At 52.1% G+C, this 21072-nt stretch overlaps 1 protein-coding gene across 4 annotated transcripts; it reads left to right on the top strand.

The window, feature by feature from the left end:
* The first annotated feature begins 820 nt into the window (after positions 1 to 820).
* LOC100344369 (butyrophilin subfamily 1 member A1) lies at positions 821 to 15351 on the top strand. Of its 4 annotated transcripts, none has more exons than XM_070074796.1 (11): positions 825 to 1298; positions 2045 to 2108; positions 2506 to 2600; positions 4714 to 5061; positions 9351 to 9632; positions 9743 to 9943; positions 10200 to 10220; positions 10309 to 10335; positions 11682 to 11708; positions 14053 to 14079; positions 14422 to 15351. In XM_070074796.1, the coding sequence occupies exons 3-11, from the start codon at positions 2516 to 2518 to the stop codon at positions 15057 to 15059; spliced, it is 1656 nt and encodes a 551-aa protein (XP_069930897.1). In that variant the 5' UTR covers positions 825 to 1298; positions 2045 to 2108; positions 2506 to 2515; the 3' UTR covers positions 15060 to 15351. The 4 variants fall into 4 exon arrangements, with proteins under 4 accessions (XP_069930899.1, XP_069930896.1, XP_069930897.1 ...); XM_070074797.1 differs by having other exon boundaries at positions 1201 to 1298; positions 2478 to 2600; XM_070074795.1 differs by lacking the exon at positions 2045 to 2108 and having other exon boundaries at positions 824 to 1298.
* Positions 15352 to 21072: the final 5721 nt, after the last annotated feature.

The raw sequence follows: 21072 nt of genomic DNA on the forward strand, positions 1-21072 counted from the left end.
TAACACTGTTTCCTGGAGAAGATAATCCAGAGAAGACAAGCTCTTTATCCTAACACTGTCAAGGTCAATGAATTTTATTTTTATCAGAATCTACTTCTGAGAAAAGAGATGGGCTGGGCAAGGATTTGGGTAGCAGTTAAGACCCAGGCTGAGACACCTGCTTCCACAGAATGCCGGCTGGATATCTGGCTGTAGCTCCTGATTCCAGTTTCTTCCTAACTCAGACCCTAGAAACAGTGGTCATGGCTCACACATGGGGTTTTAGCCACCCACATATACTTTGTGTTAACTGTTGTTTTATGGCTTAGATATTTATGGAAAACTAGTTTGAAAGCACTAGAAATAACTTAGAGGTATGACCTCCATGTTAACAAGAAGTAAGATAGGGGCCGGCGCTGTAGGGCAGCAGGTTGAAGCCCTGACCCGAAGTGCCAGCATCCCATATGAGTGCCAATTCAAGTCCCGGCTGCCTCTCTTCCGATCCAGCTCTCTGCTATGGGCTGGGATAGCAGTAGAAGATGGCCCAAGTCCTTGAGCCTCTGCACCCGCGTGGGAGACCTGGAACAGGTTCCTGTCTCCTGGCTTCCATAGGCGCAGCTCTGGCCATTGCGGCCAATTGGTGTGTGAACCAGAGCATGGAAAACCTCTCTCTCTTTCTGTGCCTCTCTCTTTCTCTCTCTATAACACTGACTTTTAAATAAATTAATTAATTAAAAAAAAAAACCTATGTGGTAGGGCATGAAAAAAAAAAAAAAAAAAAAAACGAAGAAGTTCCCTAGCATCTCTCCGCCTTGGGAAGTCTCAGTGCTGGGTAGGGCAGGTGGTGGCTGAGGGGGAGGGGCTGAGGCACTGTGAGCTCTAAGCAGGCTGTGCTGCAGCCACTCCCAGGGCAGCTGTGGTGCTGTCTCCTGCCCTGTGCTCCTGCTGACAACAGGGAGCGAGGTCCACAGGGCAGGGCACTCCCTGCCCAGGCTGCTTCTGCAAGCTCTCACTGTAGATGGTGGAAGGAGACGCAGGGGCTGGCTCTTCTGGGTGGGAGGTCCTGGTGGGGCCCCAGGGCCAGGGCCTCTGCAGAGGCTGCTGCACTGTGCCAGCTCTGCTGCTCCTCTGGTCTCCTGGGAGCCCACTGCCTCCTGGATGTCAGGAATCCTGGGCCCCCAGCATTAGACCTGGAAGCAGGGGTTGTGCGCTGAGATGTGCAGTCTGCTGGGGTCTCTGGCTCTGAAGTTTCTGGAGCTGCTGAATTTGAGACACTGCATGAAGTCACAGCTTTCCCAGCTGGGAAGAAGGAGGAGCAGGTAAGCTGGCTTGAAGACGCCTGTGGGGGAGGAGGAGGAAGGCAGGAGCAGCTGGCTGGGCAGGAGGCTGAGAGTGTGGTGGGGCACAGGGCAGTGGGAGGGGGCGGCTGAGGATGTCTCAGTGCAGGGAGCCCCAGGACAGCAGTGAGCACTGAGCCTTTACTCACTTCTCTCACTTCTGCTCCTCAGTGTCTGCTGGGACCAGGCCCTGTTCTAACCTCACAGGGTGACTGCAGCAACACAAAGGCATGGACCCCTCCCTGCATAGGAGGGGGCTGCTGTTACCTCCCCCATTTGCTGATTAGGACACTGAGTCCAGGAAGGCCAAGGAGTTTGCTAGAACTGGAGTCACCCAGAGTGGCCGAGAATGCAGGGAGCCCAGCAGAGGGGCCCTCAAGCCCGTCCTTCCCAGGACCTAAGCTGCCCTCCCCCCACCATAAACAGTGTGTGGGTCTTTCTCTGACCAAGGCTCATTTTCTCTTCTCTGTGGCCCTGCCTCCCACCAGGGTCATGAGCTGCTCACACAAAATCTTTGAATGCAGAGAGAGTGAGGATTCGCAGGTCAGCAGGAACTGGCCCTGGGCACCAGCTGAACATTGGGCCAGGACCTGGGCTTGTGGAGTATGAGGCTGGGGGTGGGGGTCAAATTTAGGTGAACACCACAGCCACAGATGCCACAGGTGCTGGGCCCCTGGGACAGGCAGCACAGGCTCGGTGAGGAGGGGTCTGTCTCTGATGCTTCTCAGGGACACCCAGGTCACCACTGGGGGTTGAAGAGCTGCAGGAAGCAGGAGGTGGTCGTCCTTCAGGGTGAGTGGCCTGAATCAGGGTCCCCTGTCCTGGTGGGGTGGTCCTGGGCACTGTGTGCACAGTGGCCTGGTTTCCTCCATGGGGCCCCTGGGGCTGAGAAAGAAGAGACCTGATTTTCCAGGTGGAGGAACTCATTCCAGGTGGGAAGAGGAGGGGCTGTTTCCCCCCAGGCTGCCCTGAGGGTCTCTGGCACCGCAGTCTCCCCAGAAGGGCTGATAGAGCCCCGGCCCAGCTGTCTGTGCTGTCGGGATCCTGTGGGCCCCACAGTGCTGGCGTGCTGAGCCTGTAGGGAAGGCTTTGCTGCTGTGAGGGCTGACGGGAGGACCCTGTCCTGCTGGTGCTCTGGGGCTGACCTGCCTGCTGGCCCAGGCCTCCTCCTCCCCGCCTCTCTCCCCAGCTCTGAGGACATGGAGCACGGCTGCCGCCCCTCTCTGCTTTGCAGTCTCCCCTCCCTGCTTCTCCTCGCCCAGCTGCCCACGTGGGGCTCTGCAGGTGAGTCTGTCCCTGTCCCTCCCTGGGGTCTTCTTCAGGAAGTGAGTGGACCCCCAGCCCTCTCAGTCAGGATGGGATGCGATTTGTGGGGGCCCAGGCTCTAGAAAGGCAATGGGGCTCCCCCAATGGTTACTTGTCATTAAAAGTTTACTACTAGTCCCTCACCCATAAAGTGAGCACATGGGATTTTGACAGTTGTCTAGGTTTTTAGGGTATTTAATTAATTAATTAATTCAAAAGATTTATTGATTTATTTGAAGGTTAGAGTTACACACACAGAGAGAGAGAAGGAGACAGACAGATCTATCCACTAGCTCACTCCCCAAATGGCTGCAATGGCTGGATCTGTGCCAGGCTGAAGCCAGGAGTCAGGACCTCCTCTGGGTCTCCCATGTGGATGCAGGGAGCCAGGCACGAGGGCCATCTTCCACTGCTTTCTCAGGCGCGTTAGCAGGAGCTGGGTCACAGAAGTGGAACAGCTGGGACATGATCAGTGTCCAGTTGGGATATGGTGTCACAAGTGGTGGTTTAACCTTCTAGGCCTCAATGCTGGCCCTTTCTGGGGGTGTTTTAATGTCAAGTATCAATAATTTGAAAATGCCTTTCCTGCAGTTTTTGGTTTCCCTCCTCTTCTGGGGTTCTGAGCACCCATTTATTTGTCCCCCCAATATTAATGGAATGCAGACTGTGTGTTAGGCTCTGCCCTGTGCACACAGCAGACAGTGCTACCCGGGGCGCCCGGGCTCTCCATCCAGCAGGAGATAGGCCTGTGTCTGTGAGAGGAGATGAGTGGTGGGTAGTGAGGGAGGCAGGGAACGTGGGTGGGATGTGGGCAGCAGCCATGCTCAGGGAGGCGGGCAGTGTAGATGGTGAGATGGGAACAGAGATTAGGAGCAGGTGAGCTGTGAGGACCCCCAGGGAAAGAGAATTCCACAGGGGCAGCCAGTACAGAGCTGGCAGTGTACTGGGGGTGAGGAGCAGCAGAGGGAAGCGCTGGCTGGAGCAGAGGGCGCCTGGGGGAGAGAAGCAGGAGATGGGGTCTGAGTGTGCTGGGTTCCACCTGCTGGGCCTGTGGGACACTCGGGAGGGGACTGGGGAGCCAGAGGAGGGCTCTGGGCAGAGGAGGGGTGTGGTTTAGCTCATGTGCTGAGAGGATCACAGTGTGGGGTGGGGAGGGAACAGCCAGGTGCCTGGTCTGTTGCCATCTCTGGGTGAGAGATGACGGTGGCTGGGCCAGGATGGAGCAGCACAGAGCTGAGGGGGGCTGTTCTGGGGCCATGGCCGCTGGTCCTGCAGAAGTGTCTTCCTGTGACCCTGTTGCCAGGCCTCAGAGGGACAAGGACTAAGAGGGAGTGGATAGGGGCTCAATTTTGTCCTTTAATCAGAGGTATTGGAGCTTCTGAGAAGTTAGGAGACAGTTTTTAAAAATTTTATTAATATAAAGAGAACGGATTTCATGCATTTTGTAGACACAGTCCTAAGGAGACAGGTTTATGGCAGAAGGAAAATTTGCATGTAAGTGCTCCTAGCATTCAGTGGAGGAGAAAACTACAGACAGAAACAACAAACTTAGGGGTCGAGGTGGGGAGCTTCCTGGTGTGGCTGAGTGACCCAGGAGCTCTGAGGGAGCCCCCCAGGGTGCTCTGTGCTCAGTTTCCAGGCCTGTCCTCCCCCAGGCCAGGTTAGGGCCATGGCGGTTCATGACCAGGAGAGTCAGCTCCCTGGGACTGCTCACAAACACTTAGACATTGTTGGGCCCACCTCAGACTGAGTGAGTCAGGAGTTCTGGGGGTGGACCTGTGATCTGGGTTTTACAAACTGTCCTGTGGATTCTGGGGCACGCTCATGGTGGAGACTCCCTGTGTAGAAATTTCTTCATGGGAGAGCCTGGGGCCAGGGGCCAGGCTCACGAGGGCGTCTGTGACATCCTTTCTGGGCCACAACCTGTGTTCTGAGGATCTCATGCAGATTCAGAGTCATCACTGCTCAGTCCCTCAGCCTGGGGGTCACATCTTCCAGCACCTGTTCCCAGTCTGCCTGTTCTTTCCCATGGTCTGTGTGTCTCTGCCCCCTGCCCGTGTCTCTCAGTTCTCAGTCTGTTCTATGTCCACAGATGAGTTCCAGGTGATTGGCCCCTCAAAACCCATTGTGGCCATGTTGGGTGGTGATGCCACTCTTCCCTGCTCCCTGTTCCCACCAATGAACGCCGAGGACATGGAGCTGCGGTGGTTCCGTACCAAGTTCTCAGAGGTGGTGTTCGTGTATCGGAACCGCCGGGAGCAGCACAAGGAGCAGATGCCCCAGTATGCAGGGCGGGTCTTGCTGGTAAAGGAACTCCTCACCCAGGGGCAGGCTGCCGTGCACATCAAGAAAGTCTGGGCTTCAGACAACGGGACGTACACCTGCTTCTTCCAGAAGGGAGGCCACTATGCAGAGGCCATTCTAGAACTTCAGGTGGCAGGTGGGTGGCTTGATCTGTATTCTACATTTAGACCTTGGGAGTATCGGAAACTCACGTAATTAAGCCTCTCGTTTTACATGTGCGGGAAAGACGGCTCACTCGCTCAATCTTTGTTTCTTCAATAGAAATCTCACATATGGAGCCCTAGTGTATGCCATGCCTTGTTTTGGGTACCAGAGACTCATCATTGAAGCAGATTCTTGCCCTGTGTAGTTTATGATCTAGAGGCTGAGATAGAAAAAGCAAAATAAATGACTGGTTGGATGCTGTTAGAAGGGGATAATTGCTAAAGATAAAAAAAGACAAAGAAAAAGTGCGACAATGAAGGGAACAAGATATGGGATGGAGATTTGAGGGCAGCCTCTGGCGTTACACGGGAATCAGGTGGGGCCGGGTTGTTGATCTCAGCAGAGCTCACAGGAAGCAGGTGTCTCACCAAGTGGATATCTGGGGACACAGAGTTCAGTGTTGTGAGGTACCCAGAGAGAAACCCTTGGTATGGGAGCCAGTCTGGTGTGCTCGGGGCATTCAGGGGGGCACTGGATGAGTGGGGGGTAGTGATGTGGGGATGCAGGAGGTGCCAGGAGGACTGCAATAAAGAGGTCGATATTCCTGGAATAACACTGCCCACACTGACCAGCAAAAGGTCTTTGGCATAGACAGCATGCTAGCCCCTGAGTACTGTGGTAAAAATCCCAAGAGCCCCCTGTGGACTGGAATGTGAGCAGGCAGGGGTCACACAGCGCAGCAACCATGGCCATTCACAGTGAACCAAGTAGCCCTTGCACCGGGTGTGTGGTCTGTGAGGGGCACAGGTAGTGGGGTTTGGGGTGAAGCAGGGTAGGAGTACAAAGAGGATCCGAGGTCAGTGCAGGTGCTGCGTGCTGTGTTGGGGTCTGCATGCAGGAGGGCAAACTTTAACAGAGCAGGGGCAGGAGCACTGACTGAGGTGACTGGGAGGAGGTGAGTGGGGGGTGAGCAGAGGGAGGCGTGGAGAGCAGTTCTGAGGATTTGAGGACGACTGTGTGACCTCAGACAGCCACAGTGGGGTGGGGGCAGGGGCAGACGTGGGGGCAGTCCAGAAAGCAGACCCAGCTGAGTGAGTGGATCTGGGACACAGAGAGTTTGGAGGGGGCAGCGGTGACTATAGAGACTCCCAGGGGATTGCACTGCTATCTGTTCTTCAGTGGTGGGAATATTGGTAATTGTGTGTCAAGGACTCTTTCCTATAGTAACTGTATAAAAAAGCCAGGAAATCTCAGTGGCCTATGGCAAAGATATTCATTCAATATGGGCATTGAGTAATTTAAACTGATCTGGGTTGGATTTGCTCATACATTGTTGGTCTGGTTGTGGAACTAAAACCAAAACCAAGGTTCTTTCCCAGAAATCCTCTTTGCAAAGGGACTGGAGAAAGACAACACTTTGATTGGTCAATAAAAACCAAACCAGAACACATTCACATCACAGGAAATCCATTAAAAGTTTGCAAAGACAGAAGTAAATCTCTCTTTTTTTGGTGTGTGTAGCCAAGCAGATATAATATGCGTTACACACATTTAAAAAGTCTTATTTAGCTTTATGCAGCTGGGTATGTGCCTCACACCATGGTACCCAAGTGCAGAGTGTGCATGGGAGGGAAGAGAATGGAGAGCCCTGAAGCTCCACCTGTGCATTGTCCTGGGCCAACACCATTACTGCTTTGTGACCTTAGTCTCCTTCTACTTATCAGCTTCGTTTGGGGCCTCGATGGCCCTATGGCCCTGGGCTTTAGTCTGGCACTGTGTGGGGCCAGCTGCCACTCTCTGAGCTCCTGGCATGAACAGCCTTCTCCAAGGATGGGGGCTTGGTGGGTGGGGCGGGGACCTCATGCGGAGCACCTCAGGGTGGATCCTGCTGACAGCCACCGGGCAGGTGCTCAGCTGCTCCTCCCTCCCAGTCTGGTCCTGCTGGGATCTGGCCCAGTCTGGGCCCCTCACCCCCATGGGTGAACATGTGGGTCCCTGGTCCATGGAGAGTGTGGTGCCCCAGCACAGAGCACAGTGAGCAATGGCAGTGCTGGTAGGAGCAGTGGCCGATACAGTGATGATAGCCACTGATGTGGCCCCGGCTGCTGGGCCCTTGGTGGCTCCTATCAGGCTACCTGGCCCCTTTTCATGGTGTGATGAGGGCCCAACATGATGGTCAACAGCGGTCTGAGGTGTAGGGTTGTTGAATAAATTGCCCAGAACATGAACAAAAGTTTTTTTTTTTTTTTTTATTTTTACTCATTTGAAAGGCAAGCAACACAGAGACAGAGAGATCTCCCGTCCACAGATTCACTCTCCAAATGCTTATAATAGCTGGGATGTGGCCAGGTGAAGCCAGGATCCCAGAACTTCTGAGTCTCCTATGTTGGTCTCAGAGACACAAACACTTGATCCCTCACCTGCTGGTTCCCAGCGTGCATATCCAGGAAGCTGGATTGGAAGCAGACGGGAACTGGAACTCAGGCACTCAGATATGGGATGTGGGCATCTCAAGCGTTATGTTAACTTCTGCACCAAATGCATTCATCCATGTTTTCAACATAAACAACAATTAATCCTCAAATAACAAGACTTGAAGCAGATATAATACCTGCTTACCACACAGAGCTCACCCTAAATGGACCTAGTAATTGTAGTGGCCATCTATCTTGGTCAATAGGCTTTATCTGGAGGGAAAACAAACTTCTATTTTTAAAAAATATTTATTAATTTTATTTGAAAAGCAGAGATACAGAGAGAGAGAGAGAGGGAGAGAGAGAAAGTGGGAGGAAAGGAGGCGGGGGAGAGACAGAGAGAAAAAGAGAGACAGAGAGACAGAGAATTTTTCTTCCATCTGCTGGTTCACAAATGGCTGCAATGGGCCTGAGCCAGGCTGAAGCCAGGATCCAGGAGCTTCTTCCGGGTCTCCTAATAATGCAGGGGCCCATGTATTTGGGCCATCTTCAGCTGCCTTCCCAGGCACATGAGCAGGTAGTTGGATCAGAAGTAGAGCAGCCAGGATTCCTACAGGTGCCCATAAGAGATGCCAGGATGGTGATTAGAGGCTTAACCTTCTAACCTCAGTGATAGCTTTACTTGTCCTATTTTTATAACTGAAGTAGTCTCACTTACTGATGTGAGCCTCTGATGCTTCCACAGAAAGGAGGAGAAAGTAGTACTGTCTCTTTATAAAATATGTAAATTTAAAATATATAAAAATTTATAAAGCATACAAAAATGTTTTCATTTCGATGTGTTGTCTCCCAGGTCCCTGAAGAAGGCATTCCTGGGTCATTAAGCTGACAAAAGGCCTATTTGCTTTTCAAAATGATAATATTTCAATGAAGAGAAGCATTTATAGTTCCCAGTGTTCTAATGTTAATGCCCTAAAAGGGAGGAGAGGGGGAATTTTCCTCTGATTTTCAACAGGGAAAAGAGATCTTACTTCAATACTCATTGTTCTTGTAGTCAGCTGGGGAGGTCACCACGTGGACCGTGCCTGGGTATGTTCCCATTCTTGACTGTGGCTGCCCTAGGACAGCATCTCCCAGAGAGGCTGGGTGACCAGCAGTGCCCTGAAGTCTCATCTTGTAGTGGCTGCGCAAGGCGGGTCCTTCCTAAGGCAATGGCAGAGGCAAAATCACTGACACAAGTGCTTTTCAAATGTCTCCTTAAGTCCCATGGGCTGGTCTCTCATTGGCCAGAGTGAGTCACATGACCAACCTCAGAGCCAGAATGTGAAGGAGCTACAGCATGGGGGAGAGCCAGCTCCCCTGAAGAAGGAACAGTACACGGGTATTTAATACTCAATTATCACACATAGGTCACAGGTGTGAACTCAGTTCTGAAATTGTGAGTTTCATGTCTGTAAGGAAACTTGGCAGAGATAACTCAGGGTGTGGATATGAGGGAAGCAGTGGGGACAGGGTTGTTAACTGGTGCAGTATTGGAAGTGATTTACAGAGAGAGGCAGTGGGAATCATAGCAGGTGCCCCAGGAGTGAGTGGGGTGAGGGGATTAGAGGTTCAGGATGGAGTCCTGGGGTCAAGTTCCTGCTCCTGGTTTCTCTGGGCCTCAGTCTTCACATCTGCAGAGTTGAGGAGAAAGCCCCTACTCTGTGCCCCCATGGGTCCCAGGGCTCTTTCCCTCCTTCAGGCCACGCCCTCCCATGGAATCTCCAGAATGGAACACAGTGACTCCCCTGTGGCTGTGCCACACCCAGACCCTGCTGAGGCCCTGGGCCAAGTGGTCTCCAAGGTCTCCACAGCTCCCCTCTTGCAGGCCTGGGCTCTGCCCCTCAAGTGCACATTGAAGGGCCGGAGCAGGACGGGGTCCGCGTGGTGTGCAAGGCGTCGAGCTGGTTCCCGAAGCCCCAGGTGCAGTGGACAGACCTCAGCGGGAAGAAGTTCCTGGAGTTCTCTGAGGCCCATGCCCAGGACGCAGCAGGGCTGTTCAGCGTGGAGGTGGCTCTGGTGGTGAGAGACAGCTCTGCAGGGAGTGTGAGCTGCTCTGTCCTCAATCCCATCCTGGGCCAGGAGAAGGTGATGGCCGTGTCCATCCCAGGTCGGTGCAGCTTCTCATTCCTGGCAGGGCTTGGGAGGTGGTGCAGGCATCCCTGAGTGTGCGGGGTGGGCCTGGGTGCTCCCCTGACTGGGTCTCTGCCTGGGCCCCAGAGCCCTTCTTCCCGCAGGCCTCTCCCTGGAAGGCAGCATTTTCCGTGAGCCTCACCGTGCTGGGGCTCCTGCTCTTGGGGGCTGGCTGCTTCACCAGGAGAGAGCGCTCTGCAAAACTGCAGGAGAGGCAGAAATGGGAGAAGCTGTGCCGGGCTAAGGAGGAGGACCAGAGGGCAAAGGAGGAGGCACTGAAGGCCAGAGGTAGGGGGCCAGGGGCCAGACAGGGGGGCAGCTGGTGCTGAGAGGAAGGATGCTGGGAGATGAGTCTGTGGGTTCTGCTCTCCAGGGCAGGTGGCTGTGGAGACCCAGACAGGACAGCTGGAGGCTGGAGCTGTGTGTGGGTCTGGAGTAAGAACTTCTCTAGGATACAGATGAGGTCTTTCCTGTGGGTTCTCCAGGCACACGGTTTCTCCGTTTCTTGGGGGTGGGAGTTTAAGTTTTTTTCACTCTCTTTCAGACGAGCTCCAGGAAGAACTTGGTAAGCTCTGCTCCCCTCCTGAACTCTCTGTCCCTTTGTGGGGGAAGCTCCGGGTCTCAGCTCACCTGTTCCCTGTGCTGCTTTTCAGATCGGAGGAAGACAGCTTACCTGGCTGGTGAGTGACTCTCCAGATGTTCCGTGGTCTCCTGTCCCACCTGTGTCCAGCTGTCCCCTCCTTGTTTCTGTATGGTAACAGACATGTGGACCCCCCTTCCCTGGATCAGCAGTGGCAGTTGGGTGGTGGAGGCCTGCTTTCTTGGTCTCTCACATCTGCGTGGCTGTCTCCTGTTCCTGCTCCAAGATGTGTGTGCAATATTGGGCATGGAGTCAGCTCTGCTTCCTGGGTCTTTTTCCACCCTGTGCTGTCCCTGTATGAGTGCTGCTAGTGTTACAGCCTCCCGTGCTCTAGCTCTTGGCTTGCACCAGGAAACCATAAACCAGATGCACTCATATTTCATGAGAGGAAGGACATGAATAAATGGGGTCACTGAGCTTGGGGTGCCATCTTCTGCCCCCTCCCTCCCAAAACACTACCCAGGGGAACTGCTGCTCACCTGTTCCTCAAAGGTGCCAGGGAAAAGTGATAGGGAGAGGACTGGGCTGCTGACCAGGTGTGGTGGTCGATGGGACGAGCTGAACATCTCTTAGCACAGTTGTGCTTCCATCTAGCAATATTTTAGAGAGAATGTTTGGTCCCTTTGACCCTGGAGGGGGTCTCATATCCATTTTGTTCCTTCTTTTCCATTAATATTGCCCATATACCCAACCAGAAAATACTATACAAAAATTGTTGATAAAAGGTAATTTATCATTTTAAAAATGTTCATTTTAATTTTTTGAAAGGCAGAAAGAGAAAGAGATATAGATCTTATATCCACCGGTTCACCCTTCCCCTCAAATGCCACAGTGGCCGGGGCTGGGCCAGGCTGAATCCAGAAGCCCTGGGCTCCTCCAGTCTCCCATGTAGGTGCAGTGGCGCAAGCACTAGGGCCATCTTCCACTGTTTTCCCAGGTTCATAAGCAGGAAGCTGGATAGGAAGAGGTGCAGTCGAGACTTGAACTTGCCCCCATATGGATGCCAAACTTGTAGGCAGCAGTTTTACATGCCATGCCACAATGCTGGCCCCATTTTTTCACTAAAATATCTTCACATGGTATATTTTGCTCCTCACAGCACTGAAGGACCAGTGACACAGGAGTCTTTGTGGGTTTTGAGGCACGGGGCAGAGAGCTGACAGCCAAAACTCACCCAGCAGTGGGGCAGGGTGCAACTCAGCTTTCCAGCAGGCTTCCTGATCTATGGTCAGGGAGTTTCCCACAATCCTCTGCTGTCTGCACCTGCAGGAGGCCCCTCCTGTGCAGCCTCTCTCCTCCTGCAGAGTCTGACCTTCAGCACAGAGGGCAGGTGAGGGCTGAGCAGGTGGTGTGGCTGTGGTCTCACCAGGGTGTGTTTCCTTTCAGCCTGGAGGAAGGCGCAGCTGTATGCTGGTAAGTGACGCTGATGGCTCCTCTGCCTCCCTGCCCTGCCTCTGCCCTGCCCCTTCTCTACCTGTGGACTCAACTCCAGATGGGCTGGGTGTCCCTGCTCTCCTTGTCAGTGTTGTAACCCCCGTGGAAAGAGAGCAGGGACTCCTGCTTGGGGACATTTTCTTTGTTTGAAAGACAGACTTACAGAAGGAGGTAGAGACAGAGAGGAGAGGTCTTCAATCTGCTTGTTGACTCCACAAATGTCATCAACGGCCAGAGCCGAGCTGATTTAAAGCCAGGATCCCAGAGTTGCCTCCCGGTTTCCCACAAAGGTACAGGGGTCCAAGGACTTAGGCCTTCCTCTGCTACTTTCCCAGGTTCACTAGCAGGGAGCTGGATATGAAGTGGAGCAGCCGGTACTTGAACTGGCACCCTATGGGATGACAGCTGCAGGCCGAGGATTTACCCCACTGCAGCACAGTGCCAGCCCCAGCAGCACCTTCTTAAAACCCCTTGTTCAGCTGATCCTTCTCAGTGCAGAGCTCAGGTGTGAGGAGAGCCTGGAGCAGGGTGACCACTGTGCAGATGGGGAAGCACTGGTCTCCAGAAGACCCAGGAACCACGTTTCACTGCTCAGGACTCAGGTCTTACAGAGGATCTTTAGTTGTATATTCTTGTTACCCTGAAATTCCTGCCCTTCCTGGTCCTGGTCGATTTTCCTGTTGCTTCCTGGCCCTCTGGGATGCTGCTCTTCTCTGTGCTTCGTGCTCTGATCACTGTGCAGCTGGATTTCTTCCCCTGAGCACCTGTGGTTGCTGAGGAATTTGTTACTCTGAGGAAATGTTCTAAACCCAGGAGCAGAGCCTCCAGGATGTGGGGGGATGCATTCCTGGCTTGGGGTCTATAAATTATCTGAAATTATGTGCAACATCCTGAGTACTTTGAGTAGGATTAAAGAATTAAACACATGTATCTGAGGACTGGCGCCACAGCTCACTAGGCTAATCCTCTGCCTACAGTGCCGGCACACCGGGTTCCAGTCCCGGTTGGAGCGCCGGTTCAGTCCCGGTTGCTCCTCTTCCAGTCCAGCTCTCTGCTGTGGCCCAGGAAGGCAGTGGAGGATGGCCCAAGTGCTTGGGCCCTGCACCCACATGGGAGACCAAGAGAAGCACCTGGCTCCTGGCTTTGGATCAGCGCGGTGCACCGGCCGCAGTGGCCATTGAGGGGTGAACCAACGGAAAAGGAAGACCTTTCTCTCTGTCTCTCTCTCTCTCTCTCACTGCCCACTCTGTCAAAAAAAAAAATTTGTTTCATAGGGATGTAGAGAGGGAGCGAGTGAGAGAGAGAGAGAGAGAGAGAGAGAGACTCACCAAATGCCTGCAATGGCAGTAGCTGTCTCAGGGCTTTGCTGGGTTCTAATCTTGTTCCTGTGTCCACTCCCCCATCCCCTTGCCTCCCCCTGTGCGAGGCTAGCACACTGCTCTCCCTGAGGACTCCCCAGACTCTGACTGTGGATGGAGCCTTTGCTTGGCTCAGCACCTGCCTCTCTCCTGCCCAGGGATGAGCATGGAGGTGGAGGAGATGCAGAGGCCTTGAGGCCTTGGGGAGAGGCTTCCTGTGGTCTCCTTGTCTTCCCAGGGAGGCGGGGCTTAGCTGGTCCTAAGCCCCTGTGTTGTCAGCTGAGGAAGGGCAGTGGCAGGTCCTATCTGGTACTGGGGGCACTGTTGGTGACTATGTCCCTAGAGAGTGGGGTTCACGGTCTGGGTTTGAATGGAAGATTGATGTCTTTCTGGGTTCATTTGATAAGATTAGACATCTGGAGAATCCAGGAGTCACATCCTAATTTCAAGGTCTTTAATGTTTATCCCATCTGCAAAGTTCTGCAAAGTCACAGGGCACTATGGATTAGGACTTGGAAATCTTTGTAAGTCATCCTCTAAGTTCAGCTCAGCCAGTTGTAGCAAACTCACCTATGGCTTTGAAGCAGCCTACAAATTCAGTACTGTAAGAAAATGGAAATTTGAATTCCCCAATACGTTCCTAAGAAAACTGAGCTTTGAGGATGGTTTTGTGACTAGGAACTTGAGAAAGCATAGTGTGATGGTGAAATCTGAGCGATAACTTTTCTCTGCAGATCAGGGTCCAGCATCTCAGTTTCTGGGTGTTAAGCTTTATGGCTTAGCCTTCCTAGAAATGCTGCAGCATGGAGTGTGTGTGTGTGTGTGTGTGTGTGTGTGTGTGACACAATCCATCAGCTGAGTGCATCCCAATACCTTCCCCCATCACTCCCACATGAAGAGCAGGTGCTGAGCTGACATGTGCAGTCTGTGTAGACCCCTGATGTGAACTTTGTGTTCTCTTGTAGACTGGCGGAAGGAACGGTTCCAGGCCTGTGAGTGACTTTGTGTTCTTTCTGGGTGCTCCTCCCTGTGCCCCCATGGCTCTGGCCTCTCCTTCAGTTCTCTGTGATGGTACAGATGCTAGCACCAGCAACCGTGGTGTGCTGGGGGCTGAAGTGACAGGAACAAAGCTGGGGCTGGTCCCAAGGGTCTCTGTGACAGGCCTGACCCTCAGCGAGGTCTCCTGGTTCCTCCTCCTGATGGAGGCCGCCGGCTGGAATCACAGGGCCTCATCTCATGGGCATTGCCCCTCTGCCCTGCAGCTAGGAGGGTGGTTATGCATCCTTGTTACAGGGCAGGATGGAGCTGTGCATGATCGGGATCTTTCCCTGCAGGGCCTGTCACTCTGGATCCAGTGTCCGCCCATAGTGGTCTTGCCCTCTCTCCTGACAAGATGAGTGTGACCTGGAAGTACACCACTGGGAAGGACATTCTCTGCCCTGTGTGGGGCCTTGAGGGTATCACGTCAGGAAGATGTTACTGGGAGGTGGAGATCAGGAGTGGAGTGTACAACTGGTGGTCTCTGGGGGTCTGTAGGGAGAATGTGACAAGGACAGGCAGGTATCTAGAGTCCCCAGATATGGGGTTCTGGGTTGTGAAGAGGATTATCAATAACTATTATGCTAGGACCAAGTCTAGGCAGGCTCTTTCCCTTAGACAGGAACCCCGCAGGGTGGGGATTTTCCTGGACTACAGTGAGGGGGACGTCTCCTTCTACAACATGACTGATGGCTCCCATATTTTCTCCTTCTCCCCAACTTCTTTCTCTGGAACCCTCTTTCCATACTTCTCACTCAGGGGAGACGTGACCCTGAGCATCTGCCCCACAGAGGGGCGGTCTGAGGGGCTCCCTGTGCCCCTTAGCAAGTCTCCTTCTTTGGAGGAGGCTGTGAGGCCCCCAGGGGAGGGGCTCAGCTCAGGCTCTGGAGTGGATGGAGCTCCCCCAGGGGCTGAGTCTCCATTGCTGCCCTGAGCCCCACAGGGGCCCTCACTGCCCCGACTCCTCAGTGAGACTCTTGCTGGGGATGCAGGCTCCTGGGACAAAGCCTCTGGGGCAAGTCCTGGATGGCCAGAAATGTCTCCCCCTGTGTTTATCAGAATTGTTCATTCATGCACTGTGATCAAAGACAGAAGATGAAAGTTGATGTTGTTTGGTTTAGGATAAACTGAAAATTACTATGAAATTATTGTTATTGGTATTAAAAGTCTTTCCTGGGTTTTAAATTATTTTTTTAACCTTTATTTAATAAATATAAATTTCCAAAGTACAGCTTATGGATTACAGTGGCTTCCCCCCCCCCCATAACTTATCTCCCATGCACAACCCTCCCATCTCCCGCTCCCTCTCCCATTCCATTCTCATCAAGTTTCATTTTCAATTATCTTTATATACAGAAGATCAATTTAGTATATATTAAGTAAAGATTTCAACAGTTTGCACCCACACAGAACATAAAGTGTAAAATACTGTATGAGTACTAGTTATAGCATTAATTTACATTGAACCACACATTAAGGACAGAGATCCTACATGAGGAGTAAGTGCACAGTGACTCCTGTTGTTGACTTAACAAATTGACACTCTTGTTTATGGCGTCAGTAATCTCCCTAGGCTCTTGTCATGAGTTGCCAAGGCTATGGAAGCCTTTTGAGTTCACCGACTCTGATCTTATTTAGACAAGGTCATAGTCAAAGTGGAAGTTCTCTCCTCCCTTCAGAGAAAGGTACCTCTTTCTTTGATGGCCCATTCTTTCAACTGAGATCTCACTCACAGAGATCTTTCATTTGGTTTTTTTTTTCTTTGCCAGAGTGTCTTGGCTTTCCATGCCTAAAATACTCTCATGGGCTCTTCGGCCAGATCCGCATGCCTTAAGGGCTGATTCTGAGGCCAGAGTACTGTTTAGGACATCCGCCATTCTGAGTCTGCTGTGTATCTCACTTCCCATGTTGGATCGTCCACTCTTTTTGAATTCTATCAGTTAGTATTAGCAAACGCTAGTCTTGTTTATGTGATCCCTTTGACTTTTATCAGTGTGATCAACTGTGAACTGAAATTGATCACTTGGACTAGTGAGATGGCATTGGTACATGACACCTTGATGAGATTGAATTGGAATCCCCAGGCACATTTCTAACTCTATCATTTGGGGTGAATCATACTGAGCATGTCCCAAATTATACCTCTTCCTCTCTTATTCCCACTCTTATATTTAACAGAGATCACTTTTCAGTTAAATTTAAACACTTAAGAATAATTGTGTGTTAATTACAGAGTTCAACCAATAGTGTCTTTTGATGTGATGGGACTGAGGTCTGAGTTACTGTGCCCAACAAAAGGTGAGTTGAATTGTGCAGCTTGAATCTGAGCAAAGTGATGGAGAGGATGGTGGTCCCAGCTGTGTCCTGGGAGGATTTGCCCCATGTGATGACAACAGTTTGCCATCCAAAAATTTCCATGGACACGAATGACTGATGGAATCATAATGGAAAGGAAGATTGTGGTCCACTTTGTCTATTTCCCTTTCTGGAGTGGAGGAACACACGTGCTTTTCCATGCCTCAGTAAATGTCTATTACCAGTGAATAAATTGTGCTGGGTTATATCAGGAAGTCTAAGGATGAGGACCTGGATCCCCCTCTTGGGTCAGCACTGTAGCTTGGAAACAAGAGAGCTGCTGGCAGGGTAAGCAGTAAGTCCCTGAGTGAGATGACAGTGAAGGAGAGAATGTTCAGATGCAAGTCCAACTGCAGACCCCTGTGGCCATGCGCACTGTTCTGGTTAATCAGTGCATTGTCCCTCAGTGCTGCCAAGTCCAACTGTCACAGGGAGGGGAAAACCGTAGCAAACAAAAAGCAGTAGGAGCATTGAGTGTTAGGAAAATGGCGCAGTCTTATCTATGGCGCCATCTACACCCTGACACCATCCTAGGCTCTAGCCCTCACTTCGATTGCTGGAAGCCAGGTGGCCACATGGCCCAACCACCAGATCCTAATGGGATTCGCTGCTCCTGCTTCCCTGCCCGCCCTCTGGCATTTTTAAAAGGACCTGTTCCTGAACACATGGCTCTCTCCTCTCTCTTGCTCTCCCTCTCTCGCTCACTCTCTCCTCTCTCTTTTCTTGCTCTCTCTTGCTCACTCTCCTCTCTTCTCTCTGCTCTCTCTGATCTCCTCTCTCTCTTACACTCTCTTTTTCCCTCCTCGCCCCTTCCCTCCGGCCTGCTGGGTTTTCCTTTCTGTTACTCCGGTGTTTGGTGTGTTTTGTGGTGATCCAAGTCACGGCACCAGTGTAAGGTCCCAGGTTTCAGCACCAGTGTAAGATCATCACAAAACACACCAAACACCGGGGCAAGGGAAACGGTTTATTGGGAAAACCCAGCAGGCCAGAGGGAAGGGGGGAGGAAGAAGAAAGAGAAAGAGTGTAACAGAGAGAAGGAGAGAGAGAGAGAGAGAGCACGAGAGAGAGAGAGGAAGAGAGGAAGAGAGGAGAGAGCCAAGAGAGGTGAGGGGAGAGCAGAGAGCAGAGACCAAGAGAGAGATAGAGAGAGAGAGTGAGAGAGCGAGAGGGGAGCAAGAGAGAGGAGAGAGCCACGTGCTCAGGAACAGGTCCTTTTAAAACTTTGCCAGAAGGCGGGCAGGGAAGCAGGAGCAGCAAATCCCATTAGGATGTGGGTGGAGCTTGACACTGGTGGTTGGGCCATGTGGCCACCTGGCTTCCAGCAATGATGGTGGGGGTGAGAGCCTAGGATGGTGTCAGGGTGTAGATTGCACCAATTTCCTAACATGGAGGACTCAAAATCGTCAAACACAGAGATGTGCTCACTGCCCCAAACACAGAGCTCTGACCATGGCAGGGCATGTGGTGCAGGACGCTGACTGGACTCGCTCATCCCATAGTGGAGGGCCTGGGTCCAGTCCTGATTGCGGCATCCTGCTCATGCACACTCAGGGAGGAGGCAGTGATGGCTGAGATATGTGGGTTCCTGCCACCCATGTGAGACACCTGGATGGAGTCCCCTCGTCCATCTCCAGCCTTGTCCAGTCTGCTGTTTTGCACATTTGGAGAAGGAACCAGAGGATGGGAGATCTCTGTCCTCATTTCAAATAACATGAAAAAATAAAAATAAAGAAAATCTCTGCTGAGCTGTCACTCTGGCTGAGGGTGAGAAGAAGAGGAATGGACAGTAAAGAAGGAGTCAGAAACATCAGTGCTGGCCTGGGGAGCAATTAGAGGAATAACCACAGTAGCCGCTGTGGTGCAGGTCTCTGTGTTCTGAACTCAGGCAGCCGCTCAGGCCCAGAGTCTCCTGTTGATGATGCTGAGGGAGTGGAAACTTCACCCCATCATTGTGTGCAGAGGGGAGGCCTTTGTGCAGGGATTCAGTTGGGACAGATCCTTAGGTCACGCCCACATGGCTTAATGCTGGTGGGTTCAGCAGGGGATTGAGAAAGAGCACACAGATTTAGAGAGAAACATGCTTTCCTGCTGTCATACGATGGAGAAAACGGGCCCTTGCAAAAGCCTGTGTTGTGCTGTTCAGATATTGAATTTCCAGAACCAGGAGATATTGTCTTTATAGAGTTATTCTGCTTCTTGAATTTCCTTACTGTACTTGGGCCATCTTCTGCTGCTTTCCCAGTCGCATTAGCAGGGAGCTGACTTGGAAGTGGAGCAGCCGGGATGTAAGAGTGCCTATATGGGCTGAGGAGGCAGTGCCACAGCCCAGGTCAGGTTTTCTACAAGAAATGCCCTTAGGACAGGATAAGCTCCAGCAGGAGGGCAGCAGACAACCATTCCTCCCCCTCCCAGCTCAGCAGGACCACGGCCCAGCTGCTGTAACATGGCTGCTGCTCACTAAGCCACCAGCCATTTCCTACCTAACATATAACATATTACCCTCTAGTGCTGTTGGGGGTAACATTTTACTTCTGTGTTAACAGGCAGGTCATACCCCTCATCTTAATTACTTCTAGTACTTTCAAATTCTTTCAATAAATATCTAAGCCATAAAAATAGTTAATGCAATGTGTATTAAATGTATTATGATTTTTAATATACTGTAGGTAGTGGAAAGGTTTCCATTCTTATTCCTTCTTTTTTAATTTTTAATTTATTTATTTCAGAGAGAGAGAGCTCCCACCCTTTTTCATTCTCTGAATGCCCACTCTGGGTCCAAAGCCAGGAGCCAGGGACTCAGCCCAGTCTCCCATGTGTGTGGCTGAAACCCCAAATGTGAGCCATGACCACTCCTGTGAGATCTGATTGTGAAAGAATCCGGAATCAGGAGCTGCAGCCAGACATCCAGCCCAGGCATTCTGGTGTGGACGCAGGTATCTAACTAGCTAGTCTTAACTGCCTGCCCAAATCCTGGCCCCAACTATGTCTTTTCAAAAGTAGAGTCTGTTAAAAAATTAAAAAACTAAATTGCCTTGACACTGCTAAGAAGAGCTTCCTCGACTATCTTCTTCATGCGTAAATGATAAAGAACTGTTTTGTAGTCGCCCACGTTATGGGAAAAAAATGAAAACACACAAACACGGACACACACACACAGGGTGCTATTTTTTTATTTCAACTTTAAAATTTTCCCTTGGAATCTGTAGCCAGCAAGAACCTGGCTGGTGGGCTGATCCACCTGTTCAGTAGTGCCCTGGTGGACGCTCTCCCTCTGGGCTGCCATCTGCCCCTCAGGGGGGAGGAGTCTGCGCCCCCACCCCCAGTGCAGGCTGTCAGCACCACAACTAATGTGGCTCAGGAACATCCGGATGCTCTCAGCCCGACAAAGGACCAGGTCTGCCCAGCCCTGCCCAGAGCCCTCATGGCCTGGGACCCCTGCCCAACCCTGCTCAGAATGGACGTCCAGCCCACGTCCACACCTGAGGGTCCAGGCAGGTGAGGAGGTCTCACTCCCCTGCAACCACTGAGATGCACGAGGGGCCTCAAAACGTTCATGGAAAACAGAATCAGAAAATCGGTGTACTTTGGTGCAAAAATGTTGAGGTCCAGTTCTACAATTTGCATTTCCACAAAGCGTCCTAGTACTAAGTTAAGAAAATGAGGTCAATTGGGGCTGGCGCTGTAGTGTGGCTGATAAAAGCCACCGCCTTCCGCAGTGCCAGCATCCCATGTGGGTGCCGGCTCAAGTCCCAGCTGCTCCACGTCTGATTCAGCTCTCTGCTCAGGCCTGGGAAAGCAGCAGAGGGTGGGCCAAGTACCTGGGCCCCTGCACCCTCCTGGGAGTCTCAGAGGAAGCTCCTGGCTCCTGGCTTCTGAGTGGCTGAGCTCTGGCCACTGAAGCCATGTGGGGAGTGAACCAGCAGATGGAAGACCCCTCTCTCCTCTCTCCTCTCTCTCTCTCTCTCTCACTCTGCCTTTCAATTAACAATAAAAAAAATGAAGTCAGATGGAAAAAGGTATTCTTATAGAAAATTTAATAAATTTTTTAGACTAATAAAGAAGAAAAAAATAAGTAACAATGTAAAAGGAAAGAGGGCAGAGGGAAAGACGACACAGGAAAAGAAAGAGTTCAAAGAAAGGAGTCCAGAGAGGAAGGCAGTGAGGCAGATGAGGTATCGGGTGGGGCCCCGCGGAGGCATGTGCCCAGAGGGCCTCATCACATTCAGGGGACCACGGGAGCAGTGGGGAGTGGCCCCGACATTCACCTCGGAGGAGCTGACTGAGCCCCGCCCCCCAGTTCCTCGCAGCTCAGGCTCCCCCTTGGCCAACCTTGGAGCAGTCAAGTCCTGGCGGGAGGGACTGGAGAACTTGGTGATGGGGAAACGCCCTGGGGTCTGTTCCCGGAGAGAACGCAGGAGAAGCCTGGGGCGGCAGAGGCTGTAGAGGCGCCATTCAGACCTGAGAGATGAGTCTGAGAGTACCGGGACGGACGCCTGCCCTCTGCTGTCCCTGTAATGGACGTCAGTCCTCTGCTGTCCCACGGCCCCCACCACACCCTCCGCCCCGCTCACTCCCCCGCGTTTCCCTCTGAG

This window comes from Oryctolagus cuniculus, chromosome 5, assembly GCF_964237555.1.
Source record: "Oryctolagus cuniculus chromosome 5, mOryCun1.1, whole genome shotgun sequence".
NCBI classification, from domain to species: domain Eukaryota; kingdom Metazoa; phylum Chordata; class Mammalia; order Lagomorpha; family Leporidae; genus Oryctolagus; species Oryctolagus cuniculus.

Bases quoted from the DNA above. Each gene is read 5' to 3' on its own strand.
- LOC100344369 (XM_070074795.1), top strand. From the start codon at position 1,195: ATGTGCAGTCTGCTGGGGTCTCTGGCTCTGAAGTTTCTGGAGCTGCTG. The intron at 5,062-9,350 runs GTGGGTGGCTTG...CCCCTCTTGCAG, and splicing joins TCTAGAACTTCAGGTGGCAG to GCCTGGGCTCTGCCCCTCAA. The intron at 10,221-10,308 runs GTAAGCTCTGCT...GCTGCTTTTCAG, and splicing joins CGAGCTCCAGGAAGAACTTG to ATCGGAGGAAGACAGCTTAC.